This window comes from Montipora foliosa, chromosome 6 (genome assembly GCF_036669935.1).
Source record: "Montipora foliosa isolate CH-2021 chromosome 6, ASM3666993v2, whole genome shotgun sequence".
NCBI lineage: Eukaryota > Metazoa > Cnidaria > Anthozoa > Scleractinia > Acroporidae > Montipora > Montipora foliosa.
In genome coordinates, this window is record NC_090874.1 from 8655126 (window position 1) to 8674647 (window position 19522).

A 19522-nucleotide genomic window follows, 5' to 3' on the forward strand; every position below is an offset into this window, starting at 1 on the left:
ACTACAATTCTGTTTCTCGTATTAGCAATGTTATAGTACCATAGGAAACACCAATTATTGCTAAAGAAGACGCGGTCATTGTTGTGACGTAATAAGTCACCGTGGCAACGGGAAAGCCTTGTAAAAACACCCTTTCTTTTGTCTTTAGTTTCTCATATCTCAAATGTCAGCACGGTGACCCCCATTTTTTATTGCTGGAAAGTTGTAAGAAGGCCAAGATGAAACTATCTGCAAAGTTTGAAAAAGTTTTGTGCAGCGGATTCAGAGCCACCTTAACTCTGTGATTTTTTTAAGGTGCCTCTGATTCTGCAGAACAGAGTCTTTTTCAAACTTTGCATTAAGTTTCACCCTGGCCTTCTGATCACTTTCCAGCGATAAAAAAATGGGGGTCACCGAGTTCGTTTCTGAAATATGAGCAACTAAAGCCAAAATATAGGGTGTCTTTGCTGGGCCTTTTTGTTGCCAAGGTAACTTATTGCGTCATAAAAATGACTGCATCTTCCGTGATACAGTGTTGTAATGCCAAGAGTGTCTCTTCAAAGTATTGAAACTAGTTTGAGCCACCTTAACTCCGGCCTGACAGATTCGGAGTCTTCATCCTTTAAATAACAGAACAAAATTTTTCAATCCTTGTAATGTGTTTTGCTAATGGTAAGAGGTTCTAGTACTTGAATTTGAATCATTTGACACCTGAAATTTTCAGGTGTCTACAAGACACAATTGCGTAAATTGTCCAGGTAAGGCTGGGAAATACGAGCAACATTATTGACAAACTTGTCGCGAAACACCGTGCAAATTGTAGAGCGATGTTGCACGTTCTACCACCCTACAATTTGCGCGACAAGTTTAGCAAAACTGTTGCTCGTATTTCGCCTTTGGGTTCGAGGATGCGAGGATCGCTTTTCCATTTCGTTTACGTTCTATTATCGTCGTGTAACCTCCATGTCTCTGTGGAACGTTAATTAAACAAAAACACACGCACTGTTCCAAAAGAGAAGAAACACAGACCTTGTGTGTGCATCATTCTCATTTTGTTCTGGGGCACCTGTGAAAATTGTACTTGTTATTGAAGCAAGTGATTGTAAACTGCATAGCTACAATTTGCTTGCGCCGTTAAAGCAATCTTGTTTTAGAGATTTCCAAATTGCCTCATCCGATTACCATCATCCGTCGTCCCAAATCAATAAAAAAAAAAACCATTTGGAGAGATGGGCGAAAAAGAAAGACAATTCACCGCTTTTTCTGTCAAAAACGTTTTAACGTTGGATTGTGGTGTGCACACGCGTACGACTTGTGCGCGGATTCCTCGTGCACAATTTGTTTCACCTCGGAGGATTCTTGTTGTGTTAATCACCTGCTTTTGTGCCATTTTCAGGGATGCAGATACACAGACAAAGCGAGACTCATCAACGAATGTTCCTAAGCCATCCACGTTCGTCGCTGGTTTGCGTGGCTGTAACTCGACCAAGACTACCATGAACGTAGTGGATTTAACGTTAGATGTCGATCAAACCTGAACAAAATTGTTGCACCTGTGCATTTACTGAAAACAGAGTTGAACTTTGTAAAAAAACAATTTTAATACTTTTTAGATTGTCTAAATTAATATTGTACTGGTTAGAGTGTTTAGTAAAGATGATAGCGTTTGAAGAAAGCGAGTATTATTATTATTATCATCACCCTATCGTCTCATTGCGAGTAACAAACCAGGCGGTGGTTTGTTATCCAGTGTCCGGTTGTTCGAAAGCCGATTAACATAATCGGTGAAGTTTTGTTTTTCAAGATTGACTTTTTCTAATGTAAAGTTTTGCCGAATATCAGCGTTGAACAGCATTTGGGAGTGGAGAAATGAACTCCTTTTTGTTTTTTTTTAATATGGAATTAGCTTTAATCGGCTTTTGAACAACCGGGCCCAGAGCTATTTTTGTTCACGAAAGCAGCGCGCCGCGACAATGGCATCGCAAATTAGGGGGTTTGCGAAAAAACGGCGACGCACACTACAACGACAACGCCACAAAGCAAGAATATCACTGGTTAAAAAAAGAAAAATAATCGTGCTGCACGTGCAGCACGCATTTTAGCACATGTTCTTGCGGTACTCTAAATAACAATGACGTGAAATCACCAAATTTAATTGTTTATTTTTACTAGAGCGGTTTTCGATTGAGTGTCGAAAGTAATTCGCGCATTGCTTTGGTAGGTGATTGGTTCAAAGTTCTCGCGCCACATTTTCAACAAATCAGAAGTGAAACCAAAACCAATCGTGGCTTGCGCGTGCACATTTTCCCGCGCTTTGTGTCGGCTATGTGAATTACTTCGAGTCTTGATTGGTTTACTGGATTGTCTCCGTCCTTTTTGATTGGCCAAAGTAATAGGCTAGTTTCGAATTGTGCAGCAACAAAAAAACAGAGTCGAGGTTCAGGGGAATAATTAGCATTTTGTATTGTTCAGAACAAAGGAAAATGCAAATTATTCCCCTGAACCTCGACTCTGTTCTTTTGTTGCTGCACAATTCGAAACTAGCCTATTACTTTGGTTTTGGTTTTGGTTTTACGACACTAGATTGAAACTCGTTCTATGAAAGCTCTCGTACCAATTTATTTTTAGGATGATTCGCTAACATTTTACGACGTGAACGAAGTGGAAAAACCGCGACATTCAAAGTTAAATTTTGAAGTGACGTTTTCGTGGACGTCGCCGTCGTAAATCTTAAAAGTCCCTATTTTCGCAAACGCGCTTTCCAGCAATGAATCCCCCTTATTTTGGTCGCCTTCACTCTCACAATCATCTTCCTCATCACGGGAAATCCACCCATTCGGTTTTATAGTTATTTTGCGCTCTTCACGAAACAACTGAGGAAGTTGTTTTTCTCACTCTACGTGTAGTTTTGTAGGTGTACGAGTTTTGTGCAGTCATTGCGTATTCCCTTACTTTTTGCCCAAAAGGTTCAACAGGAGGCTGTTCTACTGACAAAACTTTAAGGTTTATTATTTACCATTTCTACAAGTGTTACGTGCCATAAACTTAGACGATACGACATGTTCATACTGAAATTAAAAACAAAATAAATAAAGGTCATCGAAGAGGGCTTTGATTACAATTTCTGCGATCAGTCATTATCACTTTCCGGCTCCTTTGAGGCGGGTACGTACTCTCTGAAAGAATAAAATATAAAATAAGGGGTGGGTGAACGTAGAGGGGGGGCAGAGGGAGGAGGCAGTGAATGGATGAATAAGAGAATGAATGAATAAAGAAGAGAAGATGTTAAGAACATTTCAGAAACTACTGGAAATATAATTCAGTATTTTATACAATTTTCAGATTTGATATTGTGCGTTGCGCAGGAAAGCTTTGTTCTAAAGAAGGCACTGAACTAGATAGTTTCAGTTTAACGGTTCACAAGTTGTGAAAAGGGCCTCCTGGGAAAAAATGCATTAGCCTGTCTAGTTTTTCAACAGGTTTATTTTAAGACACTTTTCAGGATACTATTTTTTCTGAAAAACAAGACGCCTATAAGGCGTATCCGTGGGATGCACAACAAGTTATTGTCCAGTTACAGTGGACTTCGGAAAATGGCGAGACATTACCAGAAAGATAAATCTGTAATTTAACTTAAGTTGTTTGTTGTAAAAACTCTCATTATTAATGTTACTAAAATTTCACTGGAAACAACGAAGCCCTATTAGGGGTTATCAGGAAACGGGATATTTACGGGATGTTATAAAAAATAGGCACGCATTGCGTGTGGTAGTGCAGTAACTTGAATGTTTTTTTTTCCCATAACTGTCAACAGGGTGCGTTGTGTTTTTCAGGACATTCAAGTTGTCTTTGCGTAATATGTAGCTCTAAAAGTATACGATATTGTTTTGATGTCTTTACTGAATACCTCCTGAGAAGAAATGTGATTCAGTAAAATAGTAATCCCAGAAAGGTTGACGAAAGTAAAAGTAAATGGGGAAACATTGGCTTCACGGCTGACATGTTGATCATTTTCAAGTTCCTTTGCAACTTCTTTTTGACCACAAGTTTAAGCGTGTACTCTGAGCTTCTGACAGCTTTCCAGGACAAAAGTTCATTGAAGTTGAGCCCCGTCGGGCGGAATTTCTAGGGAATTTAAGAAACGGTGACGATATGACATCGCCACAAAACAGTAATATCGTCGGTTAAAACAGCATAAAGAATCGGATTTTAGCAAGTATTTTAGCAAGTATCTTAGCGGTCCTCTGCATAACGACGACGTGAAATCACCAAATTTGAGGTTTTGACGACAACGTAAGCATCCAACAGAGAATCCTTCATTCTCTATTTTAACTCTGAAACCGCTCGTACCAATTTATGTTTAGGATACTTCGCCCACATTGTAGGACGTGAACGAGACTGAATCATCGCGAAAGACTTATGATAGAGCCAAATCATATTGTGGGGTGACGTTTTCGTCGACCGTCGCCGTCGTAGATTTTAAATTCGACATTCACCACAAAGATCGTAATCGTTGATATGGTCTTAGTCCAAGTGTCAACTAAAGTTAAGCCCCTTCGAATGGGGTTAGTACTTGTATGGGGGTGCGCGGTCCCCGTGACGATGATAGCTAATTTTTTATTTCGTTTGGCCGTTGAAGGCTATTTTCTTATCTTCTTTCTACGTCGGAAAGACTGAACAATGGAACACACAAGAACGAAGCAAGATCTAGAAATAACGTAAAAAATTCTCCTTACCTTTAAAGCTTGCCGTTCTTAAAGAAAAATCTTCTGTCCACTTTATCAAATACTTTCAGATGTGAGGTTTAATACTGTGTCAATCATCGCGGGCGGAAAGGATTCCAAACTAAATATTTGCTCACATCGCAATATCAGAACTTCCGTCACCGTAGTCGAGTGCTCTAACGCTAGACAGCCGGGGCAAGTATGGGTGTTCTAATCGCCGTAAGGGATTTTGGAAATACTGAAGGGCATAGAATAGGATTCACTCGATCGGAGAATATCCGTGGGGTATGCACATTTGTGACTACCAAAAAAAAACATTCGACTGGTTTTAAGACGTGGTATGCCTACGGCATCCCACGTAAAAAAAACAACAACAAACGAGTTAACATACTTTGTCATAAAGTTGAGCTCGTAGTCTGTTTGTACGATAGAATGCTTGTCTTCTCATTTTTTCGTGTTTCGCTTTCACTTCGGGTAGGTTCTTGTATAGCCTGCCAGAAAAATAACCACAGAAAAGAGGCAGAGACAAATTAACATGGTTATTTTTGTTACGTGTATGTCATGTTTTAGTGCGATTGACCTCACCAGATTTCAAGGTGATGCGTTTCAGTAAAGTTCTAAAGGGAACACGTTCTTAACTGCTTTTGGTTGAAATGCGGTAACTCCCATAAAGGGTCATTTTCCAAACTTCACACAGGATGTAAATGATGAAGCCCCTAGAACCCGCGCATCAAAACGAAAGTGTCTTGTACCCTAGCTTGTTTTAGATTGTTCAACCTCGCTTGAAGAAGTTGATTAACCAAATCGTCCGAAATCAGGTTTTCCCAGTGATAGAACACGAAAAAAAAAAAACAGATTTTGCGCGACAAAAGTGATCATATTTGGAGTAGTCTGAGTTTACCTTTGGTTAAGTTCCTTCATCTCTGCTTTTGTCATCTGTCGCGGTTTTGGGACGTAAAGCTGGTCTGAAATTAGATTAAGTGTGGATTTAAATATCACAATTCTCAGGGAAGAAATTTGAAAGTCCTAGTAAGAAAGATCTTTCAGAAGCTTTCTAAGAAGTTATTTTATTAATGGCACACATGACGTGTGTATGCCGGGCCCAAGCAAGACCCTTGATTGTTAACTTCGAACTTCATCCCCTTTTCAACATTTCAATACTCTAAGGGCCGATTTACACGATACGATTTTGTCGCATGCGACAAGCTCACGACAGGCCTACGACATGACTTACGATTGTCGCAGCGTTTTAAAACATGTTTTAAAATGCTACGACATTTTTTCTGACGTACACAACAATCGTAAATCATGTCGTGGGCCTATCGTAAGCCGTTGTCGCATGCGACAAAGTCGTACCGTGTAAATCGGCCCTAACGCAGCCTTCACCTACCAGGGCACACTTAAATAACTTTGATACACAGGACCGTCTCTATCGCATCTCCCCCAGCTCTACTCCACCCTCCCCACGAAACACTGACATAAATTATGCGGCTTCGCCCACAGCCTATCTAAAGATTCCATAGCAAAAGAACCACTGCGTCCTCAACCAGTCAAAATAAAATCAACTTACCAGAACCTTTTACACGTGTCTTGATCTTAGGGGTGTCGGGTGGGGATGTTCTTTTAGAGGCCTCTATTCTCCTTTCCTCTGCTGCAGCTTCCTCCATTAATTTACGCCTGTCTTTTTCCCGGGCAGCTTGCTCTATTCTTGCCACTCTTTCCGTTGAGCGCTTCACAAAAGACGACTTCGCGTAGAGAAACGCTTCTTGGAGGCTGAGCTTCTGCAGAGAGCTTGACGAATTCACGGCCGCATCAAACACGTCTACCCTTAGCTCATCATTAGAGCGACTTTTACTCGGCGTTTTTAACTCGGATAAAGCTTTTGGCTCAGTTTGCGCTTTGCTTGTCACCGGATGAAACCAAGCTGGTACCTGGGCTCGGCTTGATCGGTCAGAAGTCGTCTTCACGCTGTGATCTGGCGAGTTTTGACTGGGTATCAATCGCTCCTTTGGTTTATATCGAACAGCTTCCCGATGATCCACGTTATACACGTAATCCGATGTCTTGGGTGAAGGTTGAGAAATGACACCCCGTTCTTCCTTATTTCTCAGCGGACTTTTCGCTCCTTTACTCGGAGATTTATAGGGTTCCACTTTATCTTTGCTGTTTGCTTTCCGTTGGCCAACAAACTCTTCAGTCTGTGTGCCTGCGTCTTCAAACTGACCATGAAATGACTCGTCTGAGCTTGCAGCTGGGCTTCGTGTGATGATCGGAGTCGGACAGTTTACGCCAACGTCTCGTTTACGAGGCAACCTAAACTCCTTTCCGTAACCTTTTCTTTCTACTTTTCTGCTCTTGGCTGGCAAAGTCGCATGTGCAACTCTTGTTTGTGAAGCTCTGCAGGTACACTTTGGTTCTCTGTCCACATATGTTGGGTCAGAAAATGGAACTGTGAAGGCTTCAGGGCGCCGAGTATGTAATAGATCTGGAGAAGGTTCTTGGGTGCCTTCGTTGAGCTCGACATTCTCTCTTTCAGTCCCTGTTTCCTTTCCTTTCTCTTCGTTGATTGATGTATTAGTAGCTGATTCGGTCGACGTGCTATCTCGAACTCTGATTATTGGAGAAATATCCTGTGCTTTTACTGATTTAAGCAACTCTCTTATGCGAATCTTATGTTTCATTGAGGAGCGAAGACGCGGTTCCATGAATGCATAATTAAAGAATTCAGAAACATCAGATGATTCACTAGACGAAGTCATTCTACGCTTGCTACTTTTTGAAATCGGCCACTTTTGAGATTGAATAACTGAGGCACGAGAAGACGAAGAAGCACTTTCGTCCATGGATTTCGACACCAGTGAAGACAATTTGGAAATGTTCGCATCCAACCTAGAAGGTTTCACAGCATGTCGATCTGTCTTGACGCGAGAACGACTGCCAGTCTTAGCATCAGGGTGTTTTCTACTAGTTCTGGCTTTCCTATCCGCTGTTGAGTTGTTTGACGATGTACCGTCACTATCGCCGGTGGCTCTTCGCCTCGATTTCACCAAACTTGCCAATTTCTTGGACGGATTCTCCTCGGTTTCGTCCACAGTCTTCCTAACCGAATGGCTCGATCTTTCTGAAGTGATAAGTTTCGTTGGTGTTCTGTGATTTTGAGAAGAATCCTTGACTGCGCGTGCTCTGTGTCGTTCAGACTCTTTCTCGCGTAACGCATGCGCATCGTGGTACCGATCGCGAAAATCCTGAGCCTGTCGACCTTTTAGTATTCTCGAATCCCTTGGTTCACGACGTCTTGGTCTCACTTTCTCCTCGTTGCTCTCTAAACTTTCTTCATAGTTGTCTTGCTCAAGTTGAACGTTTCGATGACCAGTTCTTCTTCCAGCTAGGCCCCCAATGTCTTTTGAAGCCCTACCAACGCTATCGTGCGAACTACTCGGTGTTGAACTCCCTGAAATGTAAACCATCCCGGGACCATTTTGACTCGAAACCTCTCTTGCAGGGTTTGGTTCAAGTCCCATGGCCTTCCTACGCCTGTTAGTGCTTCCAGGACCCGACGACCTTCGGATGTCGTAGATACCGTAAGACGAGGCTTGGAAAACACTCTCATTTGGATGATTCTCCTTGTTTCCCGAAGCATCCCGATAAAGAACCGGTTTGTAAATCTCGTCTGAGGAGGAAAAGTCCGTTGTGGAGCGACTCGGGACCTGTTTGGTTGCAACCACGTCACGTCCCTCTACGTCAACCAATGTATCATTTTCAAGACTCTGTTCTTGCAAAAATTCACTTTCCTCCATACTGGAGCGCTCACTTACTGAACCTAATGGGGTGGATGACTTTCCTTGTTTAGAATCTCTTTGTGCCAGTATGGTTTCAGATATTGGAGAAATTGTCCCAGCCCCAAGAGACCAGTGTAAGGACTTTATATGAGTGTCATTGACTTCCGAATGACTGTCATATTGGCCCTGCAAAGTGGATGAAGATTGCTCTCGATCAGACATTCTTTTAACAGTATCTCCCATAGGTAGGTCTCTGGATGACTTCACAAGTATTCTGTTTTCTCTATTGTTCACCGCACCAGAATCAAGTTGCTTTGATTGCGCATGCTTCTGCATTCGTAAATACTGTCGATTGCCTTCCAACACTGGTTCATAGTTCAGGAGGTCGTCCGTATCATCCGACGATGCACTTGTATCGCTTTCTCGTAAATTCTCCAAACCATTCCCGCTCGGCAATGCCTTCCCCTCATCTTGACCCGTTCTGAAAGAATCGTTAGACTCCTCTTTGGCAGTTGCAACTGATGCAGCACTAATGGTATCTGGGGCGGGTATTGTTCCATAGGTGTCACCGGAATATGTCATTCTTTCATTGTCTCCTAAACTAGGCAAATTACCACCACTCTGCGGCACTTTGCCTTGATCATTTCCCATTCGACTCGAATCCTTTGATCCCTCCCTTGCGTCACCAATGGAAATGGGGGCAGCTTCTGTTCCATCAATAACGGAACTGGTATGGCCTGATAGTGGAAAGTTATCTGCTGGGATGACAGAGAAACTTTCTTCTGTCTCTATGCGATTAGGCCTTTCTCTCGAGGTACTCAATGACAACCCACTATCTGCTCCTAGGGCTGGAACGCTGCTTTCTACAGAAACACGAGGAAGTACTTGATTTGGAGCTCTTTGGATTGGATCCCTTGTTGCGGGTGGTGTCTCTCCGCCCCAAGCAATTCGTGAGCTTTTTATACTACTTGCTATAGAACTTCTGGAAATTGGCGCCTGCAAATGAGTCCCAGAGCTTGGCAAAATTGCCTGTGGCAGAGTTGGACCGAATGTATCACTGCGCAAGTGGCGATGTAACACATCTTCACTAGTCGCTACAACAACAGAGTAGTCTCTTGTCAGTAGATTTGCACCACCGTTGGCTGCTAAAGGAAAAGCATCAGCGGAATCCAAAGACGATCGTATTTTGTGACCGCCATATCCCGCATCATCTAACATTTCACCTGGAGTTAATGGATCCAAAGCACTGGAGGAACTTAGCAGCGATAGCTCTATGGGATACTTGTTGGTAGCTTGAAGTGGTGTTTTTGGAATGGTATCAACAGGGGTAATTTCACTTGGATGCAAAGAAGATACTTTTGCACTCGTCCAGCTGAACTGTTGTCTCGAGTCCAAAGGTCTTATAACATTGGTGATGTCATTTTCCGAGAAACTCCGTAGACTCTCATCCTGAGAAGGCCTATAGACCGTGTGTCCTTTTCTATGTGATGGTGGGAACCTTGGGGATACTGCCTTGGGCCAAACAACTGCATCCGTTTCAGACGAGGATTTTCTCGCAGTGACCGGCCGCCCAGAAGTCCACTCCATTCCATAATCCCTTGATCCAGCGCTATTGCTTAGCGCTGCAGCACTTGACATGTATTCGACATAGTCCTTTGTCATGGAGCCTCCGTCTGAACCTGCATTCTTCGCCTCTTCACCAACTTTGTCAGTTAGCCTATCCCGCTTCAGTCTATCCAACACTTCTTGCACAGCACGGAAGTTAGGACCAAGCAGCTTTGACACTGGACTCTCTGTGTCACTATCACTGTTTAACTGAGGGGCGTGCCTCTGTCGCAACTCGCTCATAAGGTTCAGACCTTTCTTGACAGGGGGAACACTTCTGGTGATAATTTCCAGAGGAGTTACATTGTGTTGACTGTGTGGCTGAGAGGCCACGGATACATCACTTTCACTGTCCTTACTAGTGTGTGCTACACTAGCCACTGGTTGGCTCTGAGCAGGAGCTGAGATTACTTGTGGAGTGCTGCCGTATGTGGTGCTAATCCACGGCATCCTCTTGAGATCTGGTCCGTCTCGTCCATCTGGCTGCGACCTCTCTGGTGGTGACTGTTTCCCATCTTCATCAGACCAAACATGAGGTACATTTTGCAATCTGACATTGTTGGCACCATGAGAAGCCTGGCCTGTGGCATAAGGCATCTGAATGGTGTCTTCGTCGTCTTCTCCAACCGCACTTGGTCTGAGAGGAAACCACTCGTTTCTTAACTGTTTCTCGTCAATGCCAGAATCGTGCACACTGAAGGACGCTCCACTGTCTGCTGAATCATCCTCATCAATGTTTTCCACCACCTCAACAGCTTCTTGTTCCAAACTCAGTGGCGCAACACCTGCAACAGAACATTTACATTCACATGAAGCAACTCAAGGGGATAACAAACGTTTCTCGCCCTTGCAAGTTTGAGACCGACCACTTGGAGCATATTTCAAAACGTGGAGCTTGACTTGGCAAACATCACTTCAAAACGATGGCTTTGCATCAGAAATGTTAATTTTTTAACACACATGTAAAATCAATTAAACTAGAATTTGAGACCGACCTTTTTTTTAAAAGAAGGATCTTAAAAAGTGCTATATAACTTAAGAGTGATTATGTTGTTCTAAGTGGACAGATCATAAAATTAGTCGACAAAAATGCCAGCTTTGGCTTTTGACAGTATAGTCAAAACATACAATATAATTATTATTTAACAACTGTTCATCGAAGTGGAGGTGCCAGTGGTGTATATTTATCAAGCTGCAAAGCGACGAGGTATACCATTAGCAACCAACAATGAGGTGAATAGTTATTTTAGCATATACTGAAACAGTGAGATAGTATAGCACAAAAAGATGATTTTAACTCATTTACTCCCGCAAAGATTACAATAGTTTTGGGCGCAAATCCCGCGCAAGTTGCTCGGAGGTGAATAGCAAAGGATATTCGGAATTTGAGTGGCGAATCTTAGCGCACCTTCAACGCTATCCACTGTTTTAGTACAGTATTTAATAATAACAGAAACCCATAAGGTGTAACGGCCCCTTGTGTGCTGGGAAACAAGCTTCTGAATATTCAATTTGCTAAGTACCATATTTGGGACAACAACAGCGAGGGGTTTCCAAATATGGTACTTAGCACTGAAACATTCAACCAATCAGTTAGCACTGAATATTCGGAAGCTGTAAACGTGTTACACGTTTCAACCCTTATGGGTTTCTGCTAATAATTATTGTTATTAAAGGGGATGTGTAACGAAATTAAGCAAAATTCTGAAACTGAAACTGGCAACCAAATCAAGAGAAACATAAAAATACATGTGACTTCTTCAAACATTGAAGGAAGGTTTGAATCAACCAGCAAATGCAAAAGCAGGAAGGAATGAGCAAAATTAAAGAAGATTGAAATGGATGGCAACTACTGGGGTTTTTGAAAAGTGTTCAGCATTATAACAGTCTTTCAAAGTTTATCTCTGTTGTTTGTGACTTAAATTATGTTTGCTGAACAGACATGTTTTTGTCACAAAGCATTGGTTTATGTTGTTTAAAGGTAATTTCTGGGTTAGCATTTTAGGAGGGTTGTCCAATACTCCGACATAATGAGATTCATGGTACATCGCAGTAGACATCACAAAGTGTCCCCCAACCCTAATCCTTTTAAAATAGTAACAGTTTTGTGAGACATAAAGAGCGGGACACTTTTTGATGTCTATTGTGACGTACCAGGAATCTCATTATGTCGGAGTATCGGACATAATGTGGCAATGGGAAGTGAGCTGTTTTCCCTTTTAACTTGTCTTGTCACTACCACCTTTATATTGTTAAGTATCTTTCCTCCATTACAGATGATTAGGTTAAAAATCTGGGAGACACTACTGTCCTGGCATGTGAAATGTTCCTTTCTGGTTACTGTCTGCAGCTCAAAAACGTTGCGTTCCTAAACTTTCTAATACTGTGACACATCCCCTTCAATTTAAGGTGGTGTCACTTGTAATGAATTTAAAGAAGAAGCTAGAATATTTTGTTTTTACATTTCATATCTCAATCATGCCATCACAAAATAGATTTGGAAAACATCTTAAGTTTACGGAAAGGTAAAGAATGTAATATGAGATTCCAACTTAGTCTAATAGTTTACCTTCCTGGACAGTTCCATCCTGTGGTACCACTTGAGCCTCCAACACACCAACTTCATCAAGAGCTTCAACACTCAAAGAACCACTGCTCAGTCCACTTGCTAATGTTTCATCATCTTCAGGAGGCAGATGAGGTGACTGCAGCAAACCTGCAGCATGGCTTAAAGACCTGACACTTTCCTTAAGCTGCTCTAGTTCGTGCCACTGCTCAGCATATGGTGATAACTGGAGCAAATAAACACAACAATAAGAATGACTTGCTACTCAGAAAATTGATATATAATCTCTGAGGGTGCAAGATGAATAATAATAATAATAATAATAATAATAATAATAATAATAATAATAAAATAATAATAATAATAATAATAACTGTTATCACATAAGGGGCAAAATTACTGAATGCTGATTGGCTGAGGAGACGGAGGGCATTTTTTTCTTAATCACGAGGGCACAATTACTTGACCCTGATTGGTTAACAGTTGCTTACCCAGAACAAGCAAAATTAGAAGAGAATCTTCTTCCAGATTCTGACTCTGATGAAACTGTTTTTTTTTTTCACATACTTAATAATTATGCTTTCATTCGGTTGAAGTTCAATTCAATAAATCGTTGTTGTTAACAGAAATAGCCCCTTTTGCTGTGGCATTAGTGAACGGGCTTCTCTCATTAATGTTGCCCTTTCTGGACAGTGATAAACATGTAATCGCAATGTGCCCTTGTGCAATTACAATGTAAGGATTAATTTCACTGGCATTTCAAAGTTCTCCAAATTTCCCTTGTTGACTCAGGCAATTTTGTGAAAACTTTGAAAATATGTGTGACATTAGCCTTCATTATTACCCTTAGGCCCATGCAATTACATACACTTATCGTTAGTATTATTTTAATATCATTATATTTATTGCACTTCTGAAAAACGTTTTCTGGAATACTCCCACTTTCCTTTCCATTTAGGGATTGAGTGCTGTGCAACTATTTCAAAGCAAATAAGTGTGTACTTTTCCGACTCCTCTTGCAGCACTGGACTTAATTGTTATTAGCAACTTCTAGTGTAAGAGCATTAAATCAGACTGCTGAAATTCAAGGGTTTTCGAGCAGAGCACATACTAAATCCTGAATAACAGTTTTTACTAGAGTCATGGGCATACATGCTAACACTATAATAATCCAAAAAATGTGATGTACTGTACTGACCTGAGTGATATTTTCTCCTTCCAATGTCTGATCTGAGTTAGAAACACCAGGATGGGCCATCTGTTGATCCTCAGATGGGGTTCCTGTGCCCCTATCGTCTAATGACTCTTCTCCAAGGACAAACCATTGGGCACTACCTTCCTGGAAAAGAAAAAGTGATAAACCAAAAAGCACATCAATCTCCTAAAAAGCCTGTATCTGTTGCAGGGTTCTTGTTAAGATTTTGAATAGGAGGATAAAAGACAACTGAATACCAGGTAATGAAGGCTGGTACACATGTATCACTCCGTCGTTCATCATTACTTGACTTCCATCAACATAGCCGGTAAAATGTACTTGAAAAGCCGGTAAAAATAACTGGTTACCGGCTCTCAAAATTTTTTAAACCAGTTAAATTATTATTTCCCTTTGTTTCAGAGTATGATAATGAATAATAGACAAAGAAAAATCAAAGTACAGTGTAAATGGAACTGGTTTGAAAAATTTGAAACCAAAAAAAAGTTTGAGCCACAACAAATCTACCATCCCTTTGCTTTCACTGAGTTACAGAGGATATTACATGGCCACACAGAGGTCTATACAAAATTTCTCTTCAGTATTGACTAAAATAATATTTCACGAGTGAGTGCAGCGAATTTAAGTGAAATAGTTTTTAACACATGAAGAGAAATTTCCTTTCTCCAAGCGGTCATGTAATGTTCTGTTTATTAATATATAACATCAAATGAATGAAATTATATCACACCATTTTACTTTTCTTAATATGTTTTGTAGTCACTACAAAGAACAACCACATGATTTACTATGTAACCATAGCAATGGTGATCTTTTCACATGTGAAGATAACATGTTCTTTTCATTTGTGACGATATCACGTTTTCACACGAAAGATCACCTGGTATTTCATTGGTGTTAAAAAATAACACAGTTTACTAAATCATAACTGATTTGACTGAAAGAAAAAGAAAGAAAATAATGTTCTATCAGTCAATGCATGTAAATCTAAAGAAAAAGTATCCTGATTTTGTGACACTTTCGGTTCAATTTTCTTCAGTTGATTGTGTGTGTCACTTCACCTCAAGTTTTTAAAGTAATACAACAATGCCATTGACATTTAAAGAATAGTATAATAAAAGGTTTTAAAGGAAATATATGTGACAAATTCTTCTACTGGGAAATCATGTTAAATTTCTCTCTTCAAAGTAAATCAAAAAGATAGTGGTGACAAAACATTTATTAAAAGTATGGATCAAAAATGCTAAGTTTTGTGGAAGCTGAAACATTCAGTATTTGGGCTTATGCAGTCAATCACTCTGATAATCTTGCAAACCTTTTCCTGTTCATCATCGTTCAACTTGGTGCCTTGTTCATGCACATCTCCTGTTCCACTGGGTTGGGAAGATGCCAAGTCTTCCCCTCCTATGGGGCGCATCCCAGAAGCAGCCTCCATACTAGACCCAAGGTTTTCCAGCAAATGCCACTGTTCTAAATACTCCTAAACAGAGTGGAAGCATTATTATTATTAAGAGCAGCTTAACTGTAATCAATTGACATGGTTTAATGTGTGGACAAATGAAATTGAAGCAAGACAACACAATATGTGACTTCTGAATCATTCTCAATCCCATTGAAGTGACCAATCATTTTGCTGTCAGTTTGGGGCTTGTACACTGGCTTATACTTTTAACTTCTATTACCCAGGGCTGGAACTAAGATTTGAAGCTAAAAGGTAAATGGTATAAGTTGGTGGGGAACTGAGTGATGAGCAAGCAAGCAGCAAGGGAGCAAAAGAGTAGCAAGGAATCATGATCATTGTAATAAGCAGAGTGTGAGATGATCATAATAATACCCTTCCTTCTATTTGGTTAACTGTTTTACTTATTTTGTCTGCACTGAAGTCCTCCTTGCAAGGTACCATGATGCCTGTTGATTGGTTAAAATGCCACGACCCTGCTTACGTCAATGGTTGCTGTTGGACCTCCTCTCAAAGGAATCCCATTTGGCCTAATTCTTGACTGGTGATTCCTATTGTGTCTCCTCCTACTGACAACAGTCCATAGGGTCTGAATGAATCACAGAGAGACTTTCTTCACAAAATTACCTGTTCAATATCATGAAGTCTCTTATTTGTTGGTAACTGTCCAGCTCTTGACTGTGAACTTGGTTTCAATTCCACTGTTGGCTGTTCCATTATTAAAAATATACATCACTTGGGACTACAAACTAAAAATAAATAGCATATTATTAATGTCACTGTTCCTTGGTATCAACATAAATAGCCATAACATATTATTTAATTGTTGGGATTAATAACTCTACCTCAATTTGGGTCTCTTGAAAATACTTATACAATTAGAAATAATCCATTTCAAACTAAAAGTAATATGAAAGCATGTTACATTATGATTGTATTTCAGGAGGTTTGATGCTGACTATTTTAAAAGAGATGTTGCAAGATGTTATAGCTACTGCTTAAGCCCTCGCAGTTACCACATGAAATTGAAAACAAACCTGTACATGTGATTTTAAACTATAACATCTCTTTTGAAATAGTCAAGCCTTAAAGTAATACATATCGTGCCCTGGTTATTACAGTCTTTGTGAACATTATTCATTATTCTTGGTTATTAGGCTCAGCCAACTTGTCTTTTAAAAGAAACAAATGAAACATTCAAATTGCAAAAGAACAAAGTTCAATTCTTGGAGGATTAGAATTTGAGAGACCAAATAGGCTTCTGTGATGACATTGTGGGAGTGAAGGGTTTGCTATAAATAATTTGACCTCATAGATTAAATTATTCTGATCACCACTGTCCACAAAATAAATTATACAATCTATTTTGCAGAGATTTATCAACTAAAGCTTTCAGGATAATCAGCTGTCAAGTGATAACTATGTTTGAAGATGAATATCACGCCTCAGTTCGTTTACCTTTTGATATATCTCTTCAACGGTTAAATTATTTATTGTCTACGATGAGAAAGAATAACATAGGTAGATTTAGCTACGTACAAATTGAATTTCATTTAACTCAGCAAAGCTCTGTTGACAAGTTTTATAGACACATGCACTGAATATGATTGTATACATGTAAGCATTTAATGAATGCACGGTTGAGATTTAGGAAACTGTGGGTTTAAAGTAAGCAAAGATTACGATTTTTTTTTTTTTAATCACAAAGTAAAACGCAAGTTCGCTTCAAGTTGTAAAAAGCTCAGTGAGTAGTATCAGACAGAAGATCAAAAGCCCAAGAAATACTCGAGCACCTTCAGGAGAGGAAGAATAGGTATCTGCGGCGCGGTTTAATGATTGAAACGAACGTATGGTTCTCCATGAATTTTACATGCTTTTTGGCACTGAACAAAGTGACAAAGAACAAATACGATATTTTCATTTAAACATGTACAGCCGAAGAAGCCGTCCTGTGAAAAGAAATGGATCTAAATTTGACAAAAAGAGAAGAATGAACCTTGGCGTAGTTTCTGTACTGTTAAACCCTCAGCGTATTCAAAAGTACAAATAATTTTACCTTGACATCCGTTGCTTTGGCGGTCAAAAATAAACAGGCAATTTCATTCGGTACCAGTCCTAACCGTGAATGCCTTTGCGTCGCTTAAAAATTAACCAGACATGGGAGGGTTAGCCTGCCCGCAGATGCATCCTTATGCATGGGCGGCATCACCTCCAAAAATACAAGGAATTGAAATGGTACAGAGCAAAAAGAAATGTTTAGTGATGGTTTGCGAAACGAAATAAGTGGTTTTGAAATGGAACGTTCGAAATACAGAAGTTTAAGTGTTCTTTTGTGAAGCAGTTGAGTCAAATGGCTGCCCATACCCCCGGGGGGGGGGGGGGGGACTCCCATATATAGAACAGACGGGGATGCTCGTCGGAAATTTAGAATTTAACCCCTAAAGGAGACCATCTGGGCGTGACTCAAGCTTTTTGTGACCCCTAAAGGAGATTGATCTGGGTGTGGCTTAAGGAAATTTTGACCCCTAAAAACAAGTTAAAGAAAATTTGACTTCTGTTTCTCTTCGCGTAATTCTGTGTTTCTTCGTGGAACCCTAAACGAGAATTTACACCCCTAAGCGAGACGATGGGCATCCCTGTCTGTTTCATATGGGAGTGCCCACCCCCCCGCCCGGGCCCATACCCTCTTATTTGCTCTGTTAAACGCGCAACAAACGTCAGCTCGCATGCTAGGGAAGGGTGGATGGACCTTTTGATCTCACTACTATCACAGATAAACAGAGACATTTAACAGTACATCTGTAAAGCAGGGAGGGGAGGGGAGGGGTTAGTAGTGGTTCGAAACTGCTGCCACCTAGCTGAGAGTTTGACTAAAGTCCGGAATCCGGAATCCGAAATAAGAACTTCAACCAAAGGTTTACACTAATTTGCAAAACAAAACGAAATACAGAAAGAATCCTAAACGTTCATTAAAGCTAACCTTAGGCCTAAAAAAAGTTTGTGGGCCTAATGCAGTTAATGAATGTTTAGGATTATTTCAGTATCATTTCGTTTCGTTTCGTTTCGTTTCGCAAATTAGTGCAGGCCAAGTGACTTTGGTTGAATTCCCTATATCAGATTTCGGATTTCTTTCCCCGGATTCTGCTTCCGGATTCCAGATACTGTTGGAGGAAACATGCTGACTTCTGAATGTGTCATTAATTTTGCAGGCAGCTTTACCCATTTCAAACAATGCCCAATAAATGTATCGATTCATTTTTTATTATATTTTGTACTTTGCAGGATGAATTATTACTTTCACAATAAGACAAATAATTGATATCAGCATTGGTCCTTTATTTAATGTGAAGGGCTTACATGTAATAGTCAACTCTGAGGACAGGTCAGTTAGCTATGAAACCGAACAAATTACCGGTAATGAAAATAGATCATTGGAATGAGTTAATAGCCTACTTTTGCCCTAGTTGCCTCACGAGATACAACGTTGTCATCAGAGTAGTCTGTCTGCAGACTGTTAGTATGTCAGTTGAGAAGTGCGCTTTTTGAGTCAATCATTCTTTGCCATGCAATTTCTTTCTCTCAATTGCATGACAAAACACAATAATATTACTACCTCGAGACGTGCAGCTCTACAGGTATAGATTGGACTGCTATCAGTCTACTATACTGCCATGATGCAGATAACTTTATTATTAAACCTTGGAACCATAGATATTGCATTTCCAGGGTTATGATTGGCTTAAATAATCTTTGTTATCAGCTTTTATCAAATTTTCAGTAACAAATATTGCATTTCTAGCATTCTGATTGGCTCAATTTCAGTTATCAGCTACAGTCAGATGTCTGTAATATACTAGATTACCTTATATGGGCACTAACTGCACCTGTCATTTTGTAAAATTGAATTTCCAATCATTTTGTAAAATTGAAAAAGTTCACTGTTTGATTAGCCTGCAAACAAAGACGTATTTCAGGCGCAGGCTAGTGTTTCATGAAAATTACTGAAACAATATTACATCACTCCCACCTGTTAGAAGAGAATTGGCTACTGCCAAATCGGCACTATGTACCTTATATTTTGTTATTTCAGGCCTGTTTCAAACATTGAACTTTACATGTGCCGAATCTAATGCAAATGAGCGCAAACAATAGATTTTCTTATTTGCATTAGATTCAGCACATGTAAAGTTAGACGTT

General features: G+C 40.2%; 2 protein-coding genes across 2 annotated transcripts in view; one reads left to right on the top strand and one right to left on the bottom strand.

Annotated features, from left to right (window-relative positions):
• LOC138006594 (cilia- and flagella-associated protein 206-like) overlaps positions 1–1653 on the top strand; it is a 17920-nt gene extending 16267 nt beyond the window's left edge. Inside the window, exon 17 of the mRNA XM_068853028.1 lies at positions 1376–1653. Within this exon, the coding sequence (XP_068709129.1) occupies positions 1376–1517 (142 nt within the window). The 3' untranslated portion in view covers positions 1518–1653. The remainder of the gene's footprint in view (positions 1–1375) is intronic.
• Positions 1654–2532: 879 nt separating this feature from the next.
• LOC138006595 (serine-rich adhesin for platelets-like) lies at positions 2533–17418 on the bottom strand. The gene is made up of 9 exons (XM_068853029.1): positions 17382–17418; positions 15953–16074; positions 15182–15346; positions 13852–13992; positions 12657–12879; positions 6274–10872; positions 5605–5668; positions 5095–5194; positions 2533–3155 (listed from the first exon to the last, which is right to left on the bottom strand). The coding sequence occupies exons 2-9, from the start codon at positions 16040–16042 to the stop codon at positions 3120–3122; spliced, it is 5418 nt and encodes a 1805-aa protein (XP_068709130.1). The 5' UTR covers positions 16043–16074; positions 17382–17418; the 3' UTR covers positions 2533–3119.
• Between the last annotated feature and the right edge of the window lie 2104 nt (positions 17419–19522).